An 18,011-nucleotide genomic window follows, 5' to 3' on the forward strand; every position below is an offset into this window, starting at 1 on the left:
CGATTTATCCCTCTCGTCCCTCTATTTCGAGGTCCGCGAACGACCAGCCTTCGGTGCCTGGGACGCACGTATTATACGCGATGCCGCGTCGTAAATTTCATTTTGCCCAGGTCGATGTCTGATCGCTGCCGGTTGCGCTCGCGATGACGCATCGCGCGATAATGCGTGGCCGCAATTTCCTACGTATTTTCGGATAAAGTAATTCACACCGGGGCCCATCAGCGAGCATTACGCGGCTGCCGATACCCGATTACCCATAATCCGGCCGGTTCCAGCCGAATCCCTCACGAATCCTGAATTTTCCATGTAATTAATCGACGCGAAGTAACGAGTCGTAATTCGCGCTGCGTTGTATCGTGTCTGTAGCGGAATTCCGATTTTTAGAATCATTGCGTTGGCAACTAAGTGATCGCGGATTTTGTCATTAGCTGATATCGACAAAATCCGCAATCACTTAGTTGCCAATCCAATAATTCTGAAAATCGAAATTCCGCCACAGACACCGTATTTAGCACATCGGTTCTCCTCTATTGGGTCGGCAACTAAGTGATTGCGGATTTTCTCATTAACTGGTATTGACAACATCCGCAATCACTTAGTTGCCAACCCAATAGAAGGGAACTTCGGTGCTAAATAAGCGACACGTGCTCACCAAAGGAGAACAAATTTGGTCTTCCATTAATAAAAGAATAAATCCAAAGATAATAGAAGTTGAATCCCCCTGAAAGAAGAATTCCGCTGATAAATAAACAACATAAGGCTGCTAAAAAAGAAAAAAAGAAAAAGCGAAAGAAAAGAGGAAATTCCAAGGATAAAAAAGCTATTCAGAGCGCCATAAAGATGATTCTACCGATAAAAGGAACAAATAGGGTTGAAATTTATCAGGACCCCTTGGTCAGGATTGATTGATACGATCTATAGGATTTATTTCGCTGCCAATGTGCTTTGGTTAATAGTAATAGCGCGTTCGCACAAAGGAAACACGTAAAAGCAAGGGGAACGTGTAGGAGCACGAGGCAAATGGTTGCATGCACTGCGCTAAGCATTCCTTTGTTCTTGACGCGTGATTGACGCGGAATAGTCGATGATTTGCAGTCACTCTCGTGCCAAGATTACCCTGCAGCCGAGCGCGATGGATCATCTACACGATTGAGCCAGCTGCTTGGAACAGATGAGCACGTTCTACTTCGTAGAACGATGATGTTCCTACGTTTGACGTATCCGAGTCTGTTGAGAGACACCAGTCTCCTAATCTACTGTAACGCAGTGCCATTGAAAAATTATGTGTTACGTTATCGTCTCTGTTCGATTCGATCGAAAATCGCGTCTCCTCGGCGACGAACGATCGCGTAGAGGACCAGAATCTTGGAAATTTGTCAAGAGAAACGTGGAAGAGTCGCGATTCTAGGATAAATGTTGAAAGGCTACAGATTTGTAGAGAGATCGATAGATCTCTGTACAACAACCTGGAAAATTCTTGTTATATTTCTGCTTCTTTCATTTCGCCTTTGTATCGCATCGACATCGCTGGCTCATTAGCGATAAAGGCTTCCACCTGGTTAGTCTTAATTTGTTAATTTTGGAATTTAGTTTTAAAAATCTCTTACGAGTTGCGCAGGTAAAATCAAGTGACGAGTATACGCGTCGAAACATAGTAAATGCTACTATTATAAATCTGACGAAAAAAGTAAAGGAAAACTAGAAGCAGGTATTGCATTTTTATCCGATGAAAAATTGACGATTCGTCGTTGAAAATGGTGTTTATTATTAATAATTTGAACATTGCCAGAAAATAATAAAAGAAATGTCAGAAATTCGGTTGATCTCCATGTGCTGGTTTTCAAGACAACGTACCACACAAAGTGGCACTTCGTAACGTGAGTCCTTACGGATTCCACTTTTTCGAAGGCGATTTGCTTTTGATGGTGTAGCTGCTATAAAGTCGCGTAAGCTGATATAAAAGGCAAAGAAATTCGGGGAATGACCGATATACGCGGCAAAGAGGATAATCAAATAATCAAACTTTTTTCTACAAAATACACGATAGATCCAATGAAAGTGTAAAGGAAACATGTCACTAAATGACTTCTTGTAGTACTTTACTTCTTATAGTAAATGGTAATTTTTATTTCACACGACGAGTATATACGTCAACCGTGTCGAGATAAATCCAAATGACGTGTATATACGTCGAACGCAGTTAACTAGTTAAGCGAGAGTCCTAATAATAGTGGAAATGACCGGTCAATTACGGGAAACAAAAAGACGAGCATTTAAAGAGACGCTACTGTACATCTAGAAATTTGCAGGAATTTCTGTCGGTTCGTCTTTATCGAAATAATTCCAAGATGCAAGCGCAGTGCGATGCAGCGTAGCAGAACGAAATTACAATTTTATCGAGCGTTCTTGTCGAAGTAATTACTTGAAGAAAAACTCTACGTCTTTACTTTTGTATATCCGTGACCTGCACACCTCTGTTACGAAGAGAATAGAATTTAGTGAAACAAACAAATATTCTAAATAAACAGAGGTCCATATTATCGTGCCTTTGAATATAAATTACTTTTTGGGTTACAAGGTCTGGAAAGAAAGAAACTATAAGTAGATTTCCATTGCTGTTTCTTGTAACCTTCAGCTACAGCTACAGGGTTAACTTTTTGCTAATGTCCTTTGTTATAAATATATGAAGCTGCTCACTGTCATAGCTTCTTCTGTTGTATCGTAACATTGGAAGAGCGAGGATCTGGATCAGCACACGCTATACCTGAACTTATACCGTTACTTGTTTCGATATATTTTTCTATTACAAATTAATCCACTCGTTCTTCTATCATTCAGTCAACTCGAAGAATTTTAAGTGCGTGATCTTTCGTCAAAATTACGTAGAACTTTCCTCGTTTAAATTTAAACAAATTTAACAACGAGCCAATTATACTGGGCCCAGCAATCTTTGGAGTTTGAAGGTTTTAGGAGGAAAATGCTTCTACTTCTCGTCTTCTTTAAGTTTCGTTGAAGAGTAAAACTGGAAATTTCAATTATCTAACTACTCACCTTGTACTATATTTGGTTAGCCACTGCGAAACTTAACAACGTTTATTTGGAAACTTTCAGGTATTGCAATCTTGAAATGTGTAAAAGCAGAGCTTAAATGTTTGTAGAACGTAATTTTGTTAATACTACGTGCGCTGTAATTATCCTCTGCATGGAGAACAGGTAAATAAAAATATATGGTAAAGTAATAAACGAGAAATACGATATTTCGGTGTAATAATCCAGCATCAAATGAATCTTTGAACAGATGTAAATTATTTCTCGTTTTTCCACCTACTTCTACCACGAAATTTCCCATTTCCTTTGGTTTCCCTGCGCCAACTAACTCACGAATAATCGTAGAACGACTGCTTTCCATTTCAAACGCAATTCCTCCCGCTGTTTGTCGTGTATTATTTTCCGTAATATCGCTTAAAATATTATCGTCGCCAGTAATTGCCGACTTTTTCCACTTGGTTCATCTTCTAACGAGAAATCACCAGCTTCAAATTTTCCGGAGAATAAAACCCTACAACCGTTTCAACGTTAACGTAACCTGCCCCGAATACTAAATTTATAATTTCAACAATTTTTCTACTACCCTCTGTTACTTTCTAAACTAATATTCGAAAAATTCACCAGAATATTCATAACGAGTGGAAATTCAACAATTATATTCCTATCGTTCACGCGACACAGGAAATTAAAATTAGAAAAGTTTCGCGTGCTTTTCACGAAAAGTTTCATTCGCCGATATAATTCTGACACGTCCGATGCAACGATTTATCGTACACTGCGTATACCGATTCATCGACTTGAGACACGCGCATCCCGATACGAAACAAAAAAAAAAAAAGAAAAAAATAGAGAAAACACGAGCGCGTGAGGCCAGTAGTTTCAGCGAAGATGTCGTCGGTAGTATTTTTCGATTACGGTAATATTGGTATCGGGGCCAGCCGGTTCGAGAGAGCGAAACGAGAGGGTCGATTTAAAAACTAACCAGAAAAGAATGAAATACAAGTGTAATTTGCAAGCTAGCCGGCCGGCAACGCGAAATTTAATGCAACGACGCGAGAAACAGAGACAGGGAGAATGGCGCGCGAATATTTTTTTTACTCCCCTTCGTCCGGCGGAAAAAATTCCTCTTCCATTCGCGTATGGAGGTGGAGCAAGAGGGAGGAAAGGGTTTCTTGAAATTAATATTTGCAGGAGCGAGCGCAAATAATTATCGCGCGTATTCCTGTCCCACGAGCTACGGTGAATTGAATTTCCCCCGCTTTTCCTTTGGCTGACCGCCAAACGACCAGCGGGAAATATTCCTCCCGCCCCCCCTCCACCCACTCACTCTTTGGCAATTTAAAAAAAATGCAACTGCGATCCTTTAATTAAAAACACGGCTGACCGTCCGGCCAGCTTGTTTCGACGTATCATGCGAATGAGCCGGAATTTAATTAAAAGAAACTGTCTCTGCTCAGCGCAGAGCGCTGGTATTGCCGTTTGCATAGTCTTGAATAATCTAACAATCAGTGGACCAACTTGTTTCAGTCGGATATACATAGCAGATTTGGAAAGATTGTCGGTCGTGGGAATTTTGACGGTAGGAATTTTCGTAGCTGTTCGTTAGACCGAGTACTGTTTGCAGAAATAATTAGCGTTTCTGTTGTAATTAAGATCTGCGTTTTAATTATGATTCGCGGCGCACCGCGTTCTTACAGTGCTCGACAATTTCCGTAAAACCGCTGTAATTTTTCGTGAAATCTAATAATTGGTCTGTTCCAATGACGAGTTCGTGTACGGTGGTATTTTGATGAGAAGATTGAAAAATGCACGTGTAGGTGGAAATGGTATTGATACCATTAGCGGAAGAAATTGAAGATGGTGATCTGCTTTATCGACAGGACAACGCTGCGGTTCGAGCGTTGAAACACGCGAAGCGGTGGCTACATCTTAAAGATATCGATATTTTTGATCCGGCCAGGTTGTTCCCCACGTTTGAATATCATAGAAAATCTTTGGCGAATAACTGGGAGAAAAGTTTCTTCCAATTACAGAAGATATAATTGTATCGTGTTAACCAGTTAGCTGTTCGATAAAACGTAACCGATGACGAGTATATTCGTCAAACACAGATTATCTGTGGCTGTTATAACGTAGGATTAACTCGTGACGAGATGACCGTTTCATTTCTCAATTTTATTACTGCAATTACTAAATTGCAGTTTAAACAGCAAATTGTAACTACGTTTTACGCATGACGAGTATACTCGTCGTAACATAATATTGTCATATTTTCGTGACGAGTATACTCGTCGTAACACAGAATATTGCCACTTCTTCGTGACGAGTATACTCGTCGTAAAACACCTAACTGGTTAATCACGTGTCTCCATTTTTCACGTAACATTCTTCCGGAACCTATGTCTGCCATATTACACGAGAGGATAGCTGTATTTCTGTTATTTCCGTCGCGAGTCCAACCTAACGTCAAATCTAACGCGAACCAATCTGACCGATACAAACCTAACCTATACAAATGTAACGAACGAGACATCTGCGTTTCTTATCGATATCCTGCGTCACTGTCGTGTCAAATGGAAAATACAGATGCCACGAGAGAAGCCGTTTCATCGCTCGAATTCCTCTAAATGACACGTCCGTGGAAAGGAAGGTCTGCAGACCCCTAAAAATGAACCATTCGAGCGATACCAAAGTTCAGAATCCCGGCAGACGGATAAACGAAAAGATAGATAGCCGCAGAAAATAGGAGGCTGTCTGCTAGTCTCGGCTCTAATTTCGTTAAAGGCGCGTGAAGGCGAGGCGTAAGATCGATCGGGGGGACGAAAAGAAAGAGCCTGCCGGCGAATAATCCGCCGTTAAAAGACCGCCTCGATGGATTAGATGGGACGGGAGCCGAGCTTTTCGCTGTTTAATTAACGTCCCCGGGATTAACTCTGTTACAGGGAAGCTCGGATGATCAACGGATAATCGAGCCGGCCTTTCCGCCTCGAGGACCATCCCTTTCTCCCACCCTCCCTCTCTCTCTCTCTCTCTTCTCGTCGGATTGGTTGCCTGGGAATTCAATTTCCTACGGTAACATAGTCGAAAATATGAAATCTGCAGCCAGGGATTGTTGAAAGCCACCCTGGCGGAGTCTCGCCGCTCGAAACTCCGAACAAAAGTGAGATTTAGGGTCTTCCATGACGAGGCTCAAGGTCAAGCTGCCGTTACTCTAAAACTCGTACTTCATTAGGGTTCAGCCTTCTGCTGACACGCAGCCACACTTGCCACACTTACGAGCGATGGCCTTGGTCGAGTAACACAGATTTCTTTCCTCGTGGATTCTTTTGCGACCATGCAGGTTAAGAACGTTAACTATTATTACAGTGGACTGCCGTCTAAGATTGCGAGTTCTTACAACGCCAGTTGCTTTAACGCGCCAAACGTATCGCGACGTGCCAAGGAACAAAACACAGGAATTATCGTGTACTGATTCAAGAATTAGGTCCGTTTTGGTCGAGCATTGGATCGTTTTCGTCGTCGTTGCCGGTTTCTTATGATACGTCTTTGTTCTGTTCTTTCACGTTCTTCATATAACGCATCGCAATTTCGATATTTCCCAGTGAGCAAGAAACGTCAATTCGCAAAAGTGTCTCAGCAAATATTCGATCGCGGCTAAAATGTGTTCAAGCTTCGCAGTAAACTGCTTGATCTACTCGTTTGCGCGTTCATTCTATGGTTTCGTGCCAATTTGCGAACACTCGGTGAATACGAATTGCGGCACGGTGCTTTAGGTTTTAACGCCACCTTGCTAATTCGGAATATCAAGGAAAAACCTGCTGAGAGATGGGTGCTGTTCTGAATGTGAATTACGCCGAAGGCAAAAGAGGTGCAGTGTTTCATCCGTGCCAGATGTTGGGTACATTGCGAACGCGTCGATTATGACGCGGAAGCTGCTGCGACTGCTGCGAGTTAATTTTAAGAATCATAGACTGTGCTCGTGCTGCGACTTTTGTCCCATCGAATCACAAGAGAAAATCGTTTTACCATCTACTCGCTTTTTAATTTCATACAGCGAAGATAAATCGGAATATCGCTGCTCTGTAACGCAATCCTTGCTTTATTTCCATTTTTTAATTACACCAAAGTTACAGATACCTTGCGCTTTCCGCCACTGCTGAGATTCTAAAGTATAAAAGTTTATTAGTCTGCCTATGATATTACGCAGTTTTATTCCTTCCTCTCGTTCTCTGCTGCAATTTCTTCTTCCTCTCAAACAAACTATATGCTTTGGTATTGGTATTTGGTATTCCAAGTACGCCGCGGCTCCTCTAATTATAAAATATTTATCATCTGAAACGTACTTTTGTCAGCAGCAATCTCAGCTCGCCGTATACTCGAATCTCGCTACTGCGATTTCTCAGAAATGTTCCAACAGTTCACAGGTTTTTACATGCAAGTAGATTTTATCTTGGAAACTTGTTCGTTCGTGGTCTAATACGATAATATCATTGTCCCGTAATACGAAGACAAGAAGAGGCAAAAATATCGGTAGCAAAGTGTCCTAATACGAAAACCTGAATCGTATTCTCTGAGTGGCTTCAAAGACCATAAATCGTTGGGAAAGTTCGTGTGCGCCACTTCCATCTCGCCACTCGTCCTGCTTCTTTTTCCTCCCCCTAATTGTTTTTATTCCAGTTGCTCTTCTATTCGAACCCCACACATCGTCTCAGCGAACATGCGATCTCGCTGGACTAGGACCGATCCTTTCCCTTTCGTCAACCCATTTACCGTTCCACGATCATCCCTCTTTGCCGAAGGATACCAAAGCGTCCTTGTGCCTCCTCCAACTAATGGTGATCGAATTGCTTTCGACTGTTCTCGAGGATTCCAGATCGACCGGAAGGGAATCAGTTCTTTTTCACGTCTAGAATCCGAGCTTTTAGAGCTCTGGTGTAATAACGGCGAATCCAGATCATCTATCTGGTTTAATTTATTAAAAAACGTATAAACAATCTTCAATGGGATTTTCAGGATGGAATACTCGGTCATTCGCAGTATTCGAGTAGCTTTCCGCTAGAGAAAAATTAGACCACAAGGGTTCGATGAATTTAAAATGTAGAACTTTTTAAATACTTTTTATTGCAAATTAGGTTGGAAATGGGGATATTTTGGTAATATCCTAATGAGTAATCGTCTGAAGGGTCCTGTGGCAATTAATCGACGATCAGACTTTGAGAGATCAATAGACACTCGGCTAAGATTTTCCAGAAGTTTGAGGAGCTCGATATTTAAAATGCAGGATTCTTAAAATATTTTTTATTGCAAATTAGGTTGGAAACGGAGTATATATTGTGGTAACACCTTAATGAGTAATTGTCTGAAGGGTCCTGTGGCAATTAATCGACGACCAGACTTTGGCAGATCAATAACCACTCGGCTAAGATTTTTTAGAACAGTTTGAGGTGCTCGAGCCTCGATAACCACTTGGCCAATTTATTCGAACGGTAGCAAGTAGCATCGGGCTTCTTCTTCCTCTAAATCAGTTTAGTAGTCAATGAGCACTTGGCCGACGGTTTTTCGCAGTAATCAGCCACGCTTGCCTTCCAAGGCTTTTATCCGCTCGACACCTGGCCGAAGCCCTCGAGTAGTCGGATAAGTCAACTTCCAGCCAATGGCCACTTGGCCAATATTTTCCGAAGCCGTTGGGCTTCGGTTTCTCACCAGCTTTTATCCACTCAACGCCTGCTCAGAAGCTTCACGCTTAAGTCAGTCTTTAACCTGTGTTTCCTAGATCAATTACAGCGGAGCCTCGGTAACTCGAACCTCAGAGGAACCAGGTCAACATCTTCGAAGGTTCGTCAAAATTTTCGAAGAAAACAGGTTCGATGAACGAAAATTCGACGCGTAGAAGCTTCGCGTTCATCTTTTCGGGAAGCGTCTCAGTACTTTGATCAATTTTGAGAAACGTGATTCTCAATTTCACTCGATCTGACTTTTCAACGAGTGATCACTGAAAGCGAGGCGTTAACGTTGCCCGAAACACGACAGTGAGAGAGAATTTCAAAGGCGCTGTAGGCGTGAAGCCTTCTTCGCTCGTACCTGGTCGCGTTTTCGTTATCGACCAAGGTATCACGTCGAGGCAATTACGACGATAAAGCCGTCGTTTAATTTAACGCGCGAACAGCACACAGCCAACAACCGCGTGAACCAAAATGATCATCGATTCTCGACAAATATTCGCCTTTATACGTCCGGATCTTCTGCCCTGTTCAACCGCAACATCGCTTCTATCAAATTTCCATCTTTCCATTCGATATCGTTCTTTTTCTAAAAATCAGAAACTGCACAAATTTCGTCAGGAAAGTCTGTCAGAGTTCGAAAATTAGTTTTTTCCAGCGTTACTCGCGATTACAACGGATGACTTACAACTTGTTAGCTTCCCTACACCGTAATAGTATACCTTTCAGTGTGTGCGTGTATGTGAGGTGTATAGGACGTGGTAGGTGTTAAAGAAACACTCGGAGACGTTTGAACAGTATATTTATTAATACTTCTCGCTTTCGACACTTTACATAGAGCTCGCGATCACAATTGACGATTCGCACTTGGTGGTTACAACTCGACCGATAGACGATAAGTTAAGGTTGCGATTGAGCAGAGAGCGCGGTAGAAGTTAAGATGCTGACTGTTCAAGATACGTTGAGGTACTCTCTTTCTGTCGCGATGATGCTGCGAAGGAGAACTGTACCAGACCATCGGATTCGTTAAGGGGGTATTCCAGTCTGGAGGCACGAATTTCGGGCGGTTTTTGAAGCTCTGTACAAACGAAACAAAAGATATTGTTACTATCCGTTTTCTTATCATTTGTTTGTTGATATTTTAAGATTACATAAAAAATTAACCGAAGAAACTCACAAAGTTATGAGCTGGCAAAGTGGGAGGTCCAAAAAAGAACGGGAGGTTCAACCTCTCCGGTCATCTGAAACAAAAAAGCCGAACGGATTCTTAATTAACATAGATGCCGCTATAGCACGAACCTTAGAAAAGTCAAAAAAAGATTTTTTCGTGAAATGGCGGCCGTTTGAAAAAGAAAACTGGAATACCCCCTTAAGGAATGGTAAGACTGAAAGATGTTCGTTCGTTTGAAGGACTTTAGCTAGACTTAGGCTAGTTCAAATGTGCTATGAAAATATTTCGACATCTGACAATCATCTTGTCCGAGGCATAGAATCTTTGTGTAGCGAGCCACGGGACAGAAACCATTGGAAGGTTTGTGTCGAGTACCGCTATATATGTGTTATGTGTATATGTGTGTGTGTGTGTGATTGTTAAGGAACCCATTGCAGCAAGCAGTGAATTAGTAGACGAGTGGCAGTAACCGTTCTGTCATTAACCACGTGGTTCAGAGTCGTTAATAACCGGAGCTCGCACTTTCTTATCGTTTGTCGTAAATTCCATGACTCGTTGAAATCGATGCTAGTCGGTAGTATCGTGGTGGAAAGTCGTTCAGCCGAATGTTACTCCCTCGTGCCTGCTTATCGGCCAGCCGATGATTAATTATTAATTAAAAAGCGCCAGGTAACGCGTGACAGCAGCATAAAAATCGAGCGTCCGGCCGATTTTCATTGGCGGTTCGACGAGGTGGTTGGCAAATTTGCATATTATCGCGGTTCCTCGTCTGCTTATCGAACAACACGTTAGTTCCATGTACGTAACTGATTTGTCTCTGTGTTTCTGTTACAGCCGTCGTGGATGCGCAGCCGGGAATACTGGGACGACAGCTTCGAGACTCGTTACGTGGTGCTCAGGAAAGATCCGACGAGGCCGCCGTTGAAGGTAATTATGCCATCGTTAACGTTATCGCTTGTCAACCGTTTGCGCGCGCGCTATCGTCACCGCCCGATTCTATTTTACGCGCGGAGATTCTGCATTTTCTGCGACTGAGAATATCAACGAGCATGGAAACACGAATTCTTAATGAGCGACGGAGGAAAGGAAAAGGGAGAAAAGAACACCAGGAAGCGTGAAAAAGCAGCGTTTAACACTGCAACTACCACACTGGTCAAATTGACTGGTTTTACAATTTTATTTTAAAATTTCTATTTCATGTTGTATCCTCTTCCGCGATGATATAACGACTTTTGCAACGATAACTAAAAGAATAATATAACGAATTTTATTTTGTTTTTTATGTATTCAAACTAAAAATAATTTTGTGTTAAGGCTACTTGTGCCAATAGCAGTGAAAATGACCGGTACTTGTCAAAGTGTACAGGAGTCCTGTAATCCGTTTATCGAACCCCAATTAACCGGTTTCCTCGTTTTCTACAACTTGCCACGCGTTCTTCAAATTTTTACCGCGTATCATTCGATACGACGATATCAGTTATCAGGAAAATTCAGGATCGAACGCTGGATCGCTGGATGCTAACGCTGGAAATACCACAGCAGTCGAAATGACTGCCTCTACGATTTTATAAATGTGTCAACCCTCGTTCAGGGATCCCAGATGGAAGACACTTTTCGTGACTGTCAAAAAGCGTGAAAAAAAACAGCCTTCCGAAAGATCACGCGAATTTTTCTACCGTTAAAAATCCTGCAATTGTACCAGTGTAATATATAGGAGAAACGTGGATGTGCTTTAGGTGTGTGCAGCTCTGCCCATGTCGCGGTTTTCCAGCAAACCTTTGTGCAGCGATTCCCTTGACCAGCGGTTCCCTTGGCCCTTGACGCTAATGGGAATGTTTCATTAAAACTCACGTGGTCGGGAGAGAAAACTCCAGGCGCTTGCTCGTCCGAGAATTTTCAATATTTAGCCTCATAGCTCGTTTATTTATTCGACCGGATAAAACTCCCTGGTTTTTTCACCGGAGCGGCTCGAGTGCTCGATAATGAATCCCCGGCTCGGTCGATAAGTTGCGCCTTTCGCGATGTTCGCTGAAAACTGTGGATCGTCAAGCTTGTTGAATACCGCGGTGAATGCACGAAGCGGATTTGGCCGGACGCTTGTAATCTGCAAGAAGCTTTCTTCTCTGTTCGATTGCTGTTTTTCTAACGTGGAATAACCGCGCAAAATTTATTCACCTAAATGTCAACGATCGTCAATTCGCGGAAAGTCGTATGATCGTAACGAAAGAAAAGTAAGAAAGAAAATTTATGACGTCGTTTTCAGCTCCTGTACTCCGACACGAGTAACTCGTTTCGCGTAAATTCGGACGATCGTGGATCTTGAAGAAGAGTCAGTTTGCTATGGCGAAATCACAGAATGCGTATCCGATCAGCCAGAGGCGAAACACAGATTAGAGGGTTGGAAGGGTTGAACGCAGCGGAGAAGAATGAACACGATGCGACGATAATCTGATCTGTGTAATGAAGCGGTAGGAAAGCAACGCGGCGGATGGAAAGGTGCGTTTACAACGCAGGCCTGGGCCAAGCTCAGCACAGGGATCGTACGTGCTCAGCAACGGAGCCTCAAGGCGGATCCGCGCGGCGAGCAACTTCGTTAACGAATCTGCGAAATGCCTCGGATGCATCGGCTTAATTAGCTCGCGAACGTGAATGCCAGGCTGCCGTTGCCAGGCGCGACCGGAAGTGAAAGGTGAATCTCCCCGTACGAAGTTGCTGCTCGATCGGTTCGATGCACCGCCGATACGCCGTCACGTCTGCTCGTTAGGATGAAACATATCCCCGTGCCATGATGAATTTCAATGTTCGCTGAAAAAGAGCAAAAATCCGGCGATTTTTTCATCGCGGCAAACAAGATCCATCGTTTCTATGGAATATTCAAGTTAGGCGCTCTCGTGCGCTTCCGAATTTACAATCTGGAGCTTTCGTTTCGGATTTTCGATAAAAATTCTACGCTAACGTATCATTTGTTCACAAATGAAGTTACAGAATGTAATAGTAAGTCGTGCAGTCATAGAGAGTCATAGCCAAGTCGTGCAGTCACAGGGACACGATTTTTGAAACTACCTGTAGACGTTTAGTTTCTCGGTACGTCGAATAGGAGAAAAGGGAATGGAATCGAGTGGTAGCCTCTGAATAAAAAAAAAAAAGAAGAAAAAGAAAAAACGTTTCAACTAGCACGAAACTGGATTTGGTTGGAGAAAATTCAATCAGGCTCACAGTTCCGCGATCTCCTGGTACGGAATCGCAAATCAAAGAGGTCGACAGATGGAAGACGTCGATCGGTGGTGTTCGTCGTCTATGCGGTGAATTTTTCTCCACGATATTATCCTCTCAGTTTTACCTTGTGGGTTATCTATGCCCGGAAGAAAAGCACTATAACCTTGTTAGGCAAGATTGCAGAATATTGGCGTGTTTATGACGCTACGGTACCGTGAATGGACGACATCGAGTACCGAACATATCTTACCATATCCGTACACGTATTCTTATATCGTGCTATGCGAGGCAACTTTTCAGTTTCAAAAAAATTGCGCCGAAAAAAAAATCTGAACACGAGAATTTCTTCCTGAAAAATCCTACGATATAAAACCTGTTCTATCTAAAATTCCTGATTCGGACATCGATTAAAAAAAAAGAACGCTGAAACAGCGGAGAAGAATTTCCATATTAAGTCGGTGTATTCAGCTGAACGAGAAGCAGTTGAAATGACGACAAAATGGCCACTGGTGGGTATTAAAATGGCGGTGCAGTAATTCGAACGATGGAATCGGCAAACAAGCGTGGAAATCGCGGAGCAGAGACGAAGAACGGAAGGAAGGATAAGCAGAATGGGAAGTGGAAGGTGCGTCGGATGCATTCCACGACTAGATCGGCATTGTTGTGCGCGTTTTCGAAAAGGCCACCGCCCACCATTGTACCTGGCCGACAATGGCCTGATGAGCCAGTATTGTCGAACTTGTCGAACTCCGGCACGATGAAAGGGCCGAGGGGAAGCCGCGTCCGAAGTCCCCCGGCAAGTACGTGCCTCCTGGGACTCGATGAAATCGCTTTCGTCCGGGAACCACTTCCGTCCAAATATTTGTTCCGTCATTCCAACTCCGTACTTTCGATCCAACAATTATTAATCCTGTTTTTCTTCTGAGCTGTTGGGCCCTCTGCTACCAGCATCCATAATTCTCCACAAGGGAAACAGTGGCCAGATTGGACCGAGTACTTCTGAAACATTCAGTCGATTGTTATTCGGTTAGGAAGCTTGCGGATCGATGGGGAATGGGTTTGATAGTATCATTTGGTCTGCGGTCGATTTATACTGAGTCGCAACTCCAAGTCTTCTGATGCTTCTCGAGAGATTAGATTCGGGTTAGGTTAGAAAGATTGGATTGGATGTTGAGGCCAGGACAACGATTGTTTATTCTTCTTGAAGATGCCAGTGGATAAATTGGACCAGGTATTTCTCAGTAATATAGCTGAATGCCGTTAAGCTGTTTTCATCGAATCTCCTGACGATATGATTCCGATGAAATAAGATCGAAGGCGAATCTATCCTAAGCAGCTGTCCGCATCCTCGAGGTTCGGATGGATGAGAACGTTCTTCCCAGCTAATGAGCTTCTGCTTAAACTTTCTTTTCCTATCGATTGATTAAAGTACACACCGGAATCGCGAAGACAGGAAGGAGACGGTGATCGCTTGAAAACGAACTGGCTTTTGGTTCTCACGAAGGGACGCATTAGACTAGGGAAGAAGTTGCGCCAAGTTTGCAAGTTGCCAGGCCGGAAATTAACCTGCACAGCTCGTGATGCACTTTTGGCGGCGACTTCTCCTTTGAGAGTGGCGTAGAAACCTGGATATAAAGTCGTCAGAGTGCGTGACTCCGGGGACATGTTTCCGGAAGTTGCAATTCTCTAATTTATGATAACAACCTATGTACACAGTGTCCAATTAATCTTCCAATTCCTCAAGAAAAATTAAGCTAAATTTGGATCAAATTACGATTAGAGTATTTCCCACGAGAACACCAATGTCTAAGGAATTCTATCGTTCGACATGATTGACGTAAAGCGCTAAACACGTAGCAGTGGAGAGAGACATGATAGGTGAAGGTAAACAGCATTCGAGATACGAGATACGTTTAGGTCGTAAGAGACGTCCTCGTAAAAAGTACGTCTGCTCTGGTAAAATGTTGGTGTGGTTGCCTATCGCGACTGGGGAAATGTAATGGAACGGTCACGAGTCGCTTGTCGTCCTCTACTTACCCTCTTCCACCCTTTAACTCTCTCCGCGTTGCTTCTTTTCCTTTCCGGCGGCGAGAACTACCGTCAGCCAGCTCGCTTATTAACGTTATTTATTCACATAATAGCAGTGCTTTCTTATGCATACAGGATAGCAGTGTAACAGGAAGAAAAAAAAAGAAGGAAGAAAGGTGAGACGCTAAGAACGCAAAAATTAGGTGCCGTGGAACCGGTGTAAAGCACGAAAAACGTGTTAGCGTTGGAGTACTGATTGAAAAAAATAAATCAAAGTGCATGCAATTGTCTGTAGAGAGAAGGTCAACCGCTGACAGCTTTCGTATTTAAAACTGTCCATTCTATTTAGAGGACGACGATTCGAAGAAGTAGCCGGCAAAGTTATCGGGAAACTGAACGATCGAACGGATCGTACTAGCTGAGAAGAGGAGATCAATGAAGAGTGAAGGGGCAGGGGTGTATTAAAGGGGCGCAGTGATCCGGGCCACGATCGTCTCATGCATACGAATAAGCCTTCCTTGATATCTCCCGTGGCGGTTTCCGGTAGTAGCCGGCTTATTAAACGCTCTGGATGATCGATCTGTAATTAACGCTCGTCTTCGGGAACGACAATTCGACAGTTGGCACGAACCTACTGGAATATCAATTTAGAGAAGTTCCACTATTCTCACCTATTTCTTGCTTATTGACAGTAGAGGATCGTTCGATAGCTTCTCGATACGAATAAAATAAAATAAAATAAGATGAATGGATCTGGTGAATCTCATAGAATCCGATTCAAATCATCGATCCAGCTGAAACGAAGGGGGTGGGAGGGGGTCGATCCGGTCGGTCGAGTAATAAACGGGGGCGCATAACAGGGATTTGTCAGTGACCTATGCACAGTTTAACGTGCCGCGGCTTCCACGCTGATTATGAGCGAATGGATATCGGTTTATTGTAATCCTTTGTGGCAGCGGTTCTCAATCAGAAGCCGAGCGAAGTATCTTCTTTTTCCCATCATGACCGAGCGAAACGGGTCGCTGTGTGAAAGATCAAACAAGCGGCGCGTTAAATATTCATAAAAGAGAGGCTGTGAAAGCCGATGGGTAGAGGAGAATGACGGGAAAAATTGAAGCGTCGGTGCCGACCGGTATGAATTTTCATTAACGCGAACTTTCGGCCCGGCCGAAAATCAAATTGACTTCGACGAATTTCAAATGCAATTTCGAATCTCCACTGAAATCTGCATGCTCCACGCTGCAACCAACAAAGTCGCCGCGTTAATCGTCGTATTAGTTACGAAAAAGTTAGGTTAACCTAGGTGTCGCTCGTGCAATCCCCTAGAATGTAGCTTCCCCTAGGGAGATTGAATTATCTGTGTACGTAGACCGGAGGAAAGGCAATTTTTCTCGAAATTTCCCCGTTCCACGTGGTAGACAATGAACAACAATCAAGCCAGCCAGGCTTACAGCTGAATGAGCCAATGGTAAATCGTAATGAGTCCTGCAAATTGTTTTACGAGCGATGCTGGCTGGCGTGCGGCTACATTACAGGCTCGACCCAGCGGTGTATCAATTACGAAATAATGTCGTTATCGTGGCGAGCCTGGAACGGCCTAATTAACGAATTTCTGCTTCGAACTCGTCGATCACGACTGGTTGAGAACCACTATCTGGTTATTTCAGTTAGGAATTCGTTAAGTCCTGCCATGGATCAGAACGGTCCGACTCATTTTGATCGGAATATGTATATATGCATATTTAATATATAATATTTTCAGCAAATATAGCGATACATTTAATTGCGACAATGGAGAAGCTAATATCGTAACTCTTGTTACAGTTACATAACCTAAAAACTGATCGTTTCGGTCTCCGCTTGTAAATACGATCTGTTAGCCAGGATTCAGCTGCGTTAGCCGATAAACGAATTCAAACTCCATGAAATTGCAGACCTTCTGACGTTTCGCGTTCAAATGAAAGTTAGAAATGCTGTGGGAACTTCTTTTTGACCTACGAAGATTTGCGGACAGATAGTAAGAGCGTATTTTTTGTCGTTTCAGGTGATCCTGGTGCCCCACAGTCATACAGATCCAGGATGGTTGAAAACGTTCGAGCAGTACTTCCACAGCTCCACCAGGAGTATCTTGAACAACATGGTGTCGAAGCTTCAGCAGTGGCCCAACATGACTTTCATCTGGAGCGAAGTGTCCTTTTTGTCACTTTGGTGGGAAAGGTGAGTAACATGGGAACACGTGATAGAGGGGATTGGAACAGAGTAGAATACATGAATACAAATGGTAAAAATCACATACGCGGTAAAAGAGAGTATAGTGAGATGCTGTAGACGAAGGGTAGCTTTTCCTCTGATCGACGACAGTCGTCATTTTTCAACAACATCTTCGGCAATTCTCGCCATGTGTCTCACTCAGCAGGATTTACCATATTTTATTTACCATAATACGAGTACAAACGCGTATACAAAAATATTCCACAATAACAATCTACACGCCATCCATCAGAAACAGTATAAACGCACCAAAATTGTCGTCAGTAGATGCAATGGAAACGGGCTTATTTTCTGCAGTATCGTTCTTGTCTCTAGTCGTTCGATTGCCCCGGCCACAATGCTCATCGGTAACATCGCTTTTTATGCCCACGTTAGGAGTTGGCGTTGTACGTGGCTCGCGAAGACGACAGTCGTAAAGGGCGCCATTAGGGGCGGTCGATGGCGGCTGAGATGGCCTAGCTTGAAAGAGCAGTTAAAGCATCCCCTTACGATGGATGGAATATCCGCTAGAATCTTCCTGTGCTTCTCCTTTTTTTTTTTTTTTTTTTTTTTTTTTT

The 18,011-nt window shown here is 43.2% G+C and overlaps 1 protein-coding gene across 1 annotated transcript in view; it reads left to right on the forward strand.

The window, feature by feature from the left end:
• LOC100748514 (alpha-mannosidase 2) overlaps positions 1-18,011 on the forward strand; it is a gene marked incomplete at its 5' end in the record, with an annotated part of 73,245 nt that overhangs the window by 34,778 nt on the left and 20,456 nt on the right. The window contains 2 exons of the mRNA XM_003486336.4: positions 10,774-10,866; positions 17,228-17,400. Coding sequence (XP_003486384.1) covers positions 10,774-10,866; positions 17,228-17,400 — 266 coding nt within the window. The remainder of the gene's footprint in view (positions 1-10,773; positions 10,867-17,227; positions 17,401-18,011) is intronic.

Source organism: Bombus impatiens, unplaced genomic scaffold, assembly GCF_000188095.3.
Source record: "Bombus impatiens unplaced genomic scaffold, BIMP_2.2 scf_0107, whole genome shotgun sequence".
Classification (NCBI taxonomy): Eukaryota; Metazoa; Arthropoda; class Insecta; order Hymenoptera; family Apidae; genus Bombus; species Bombus impatiens.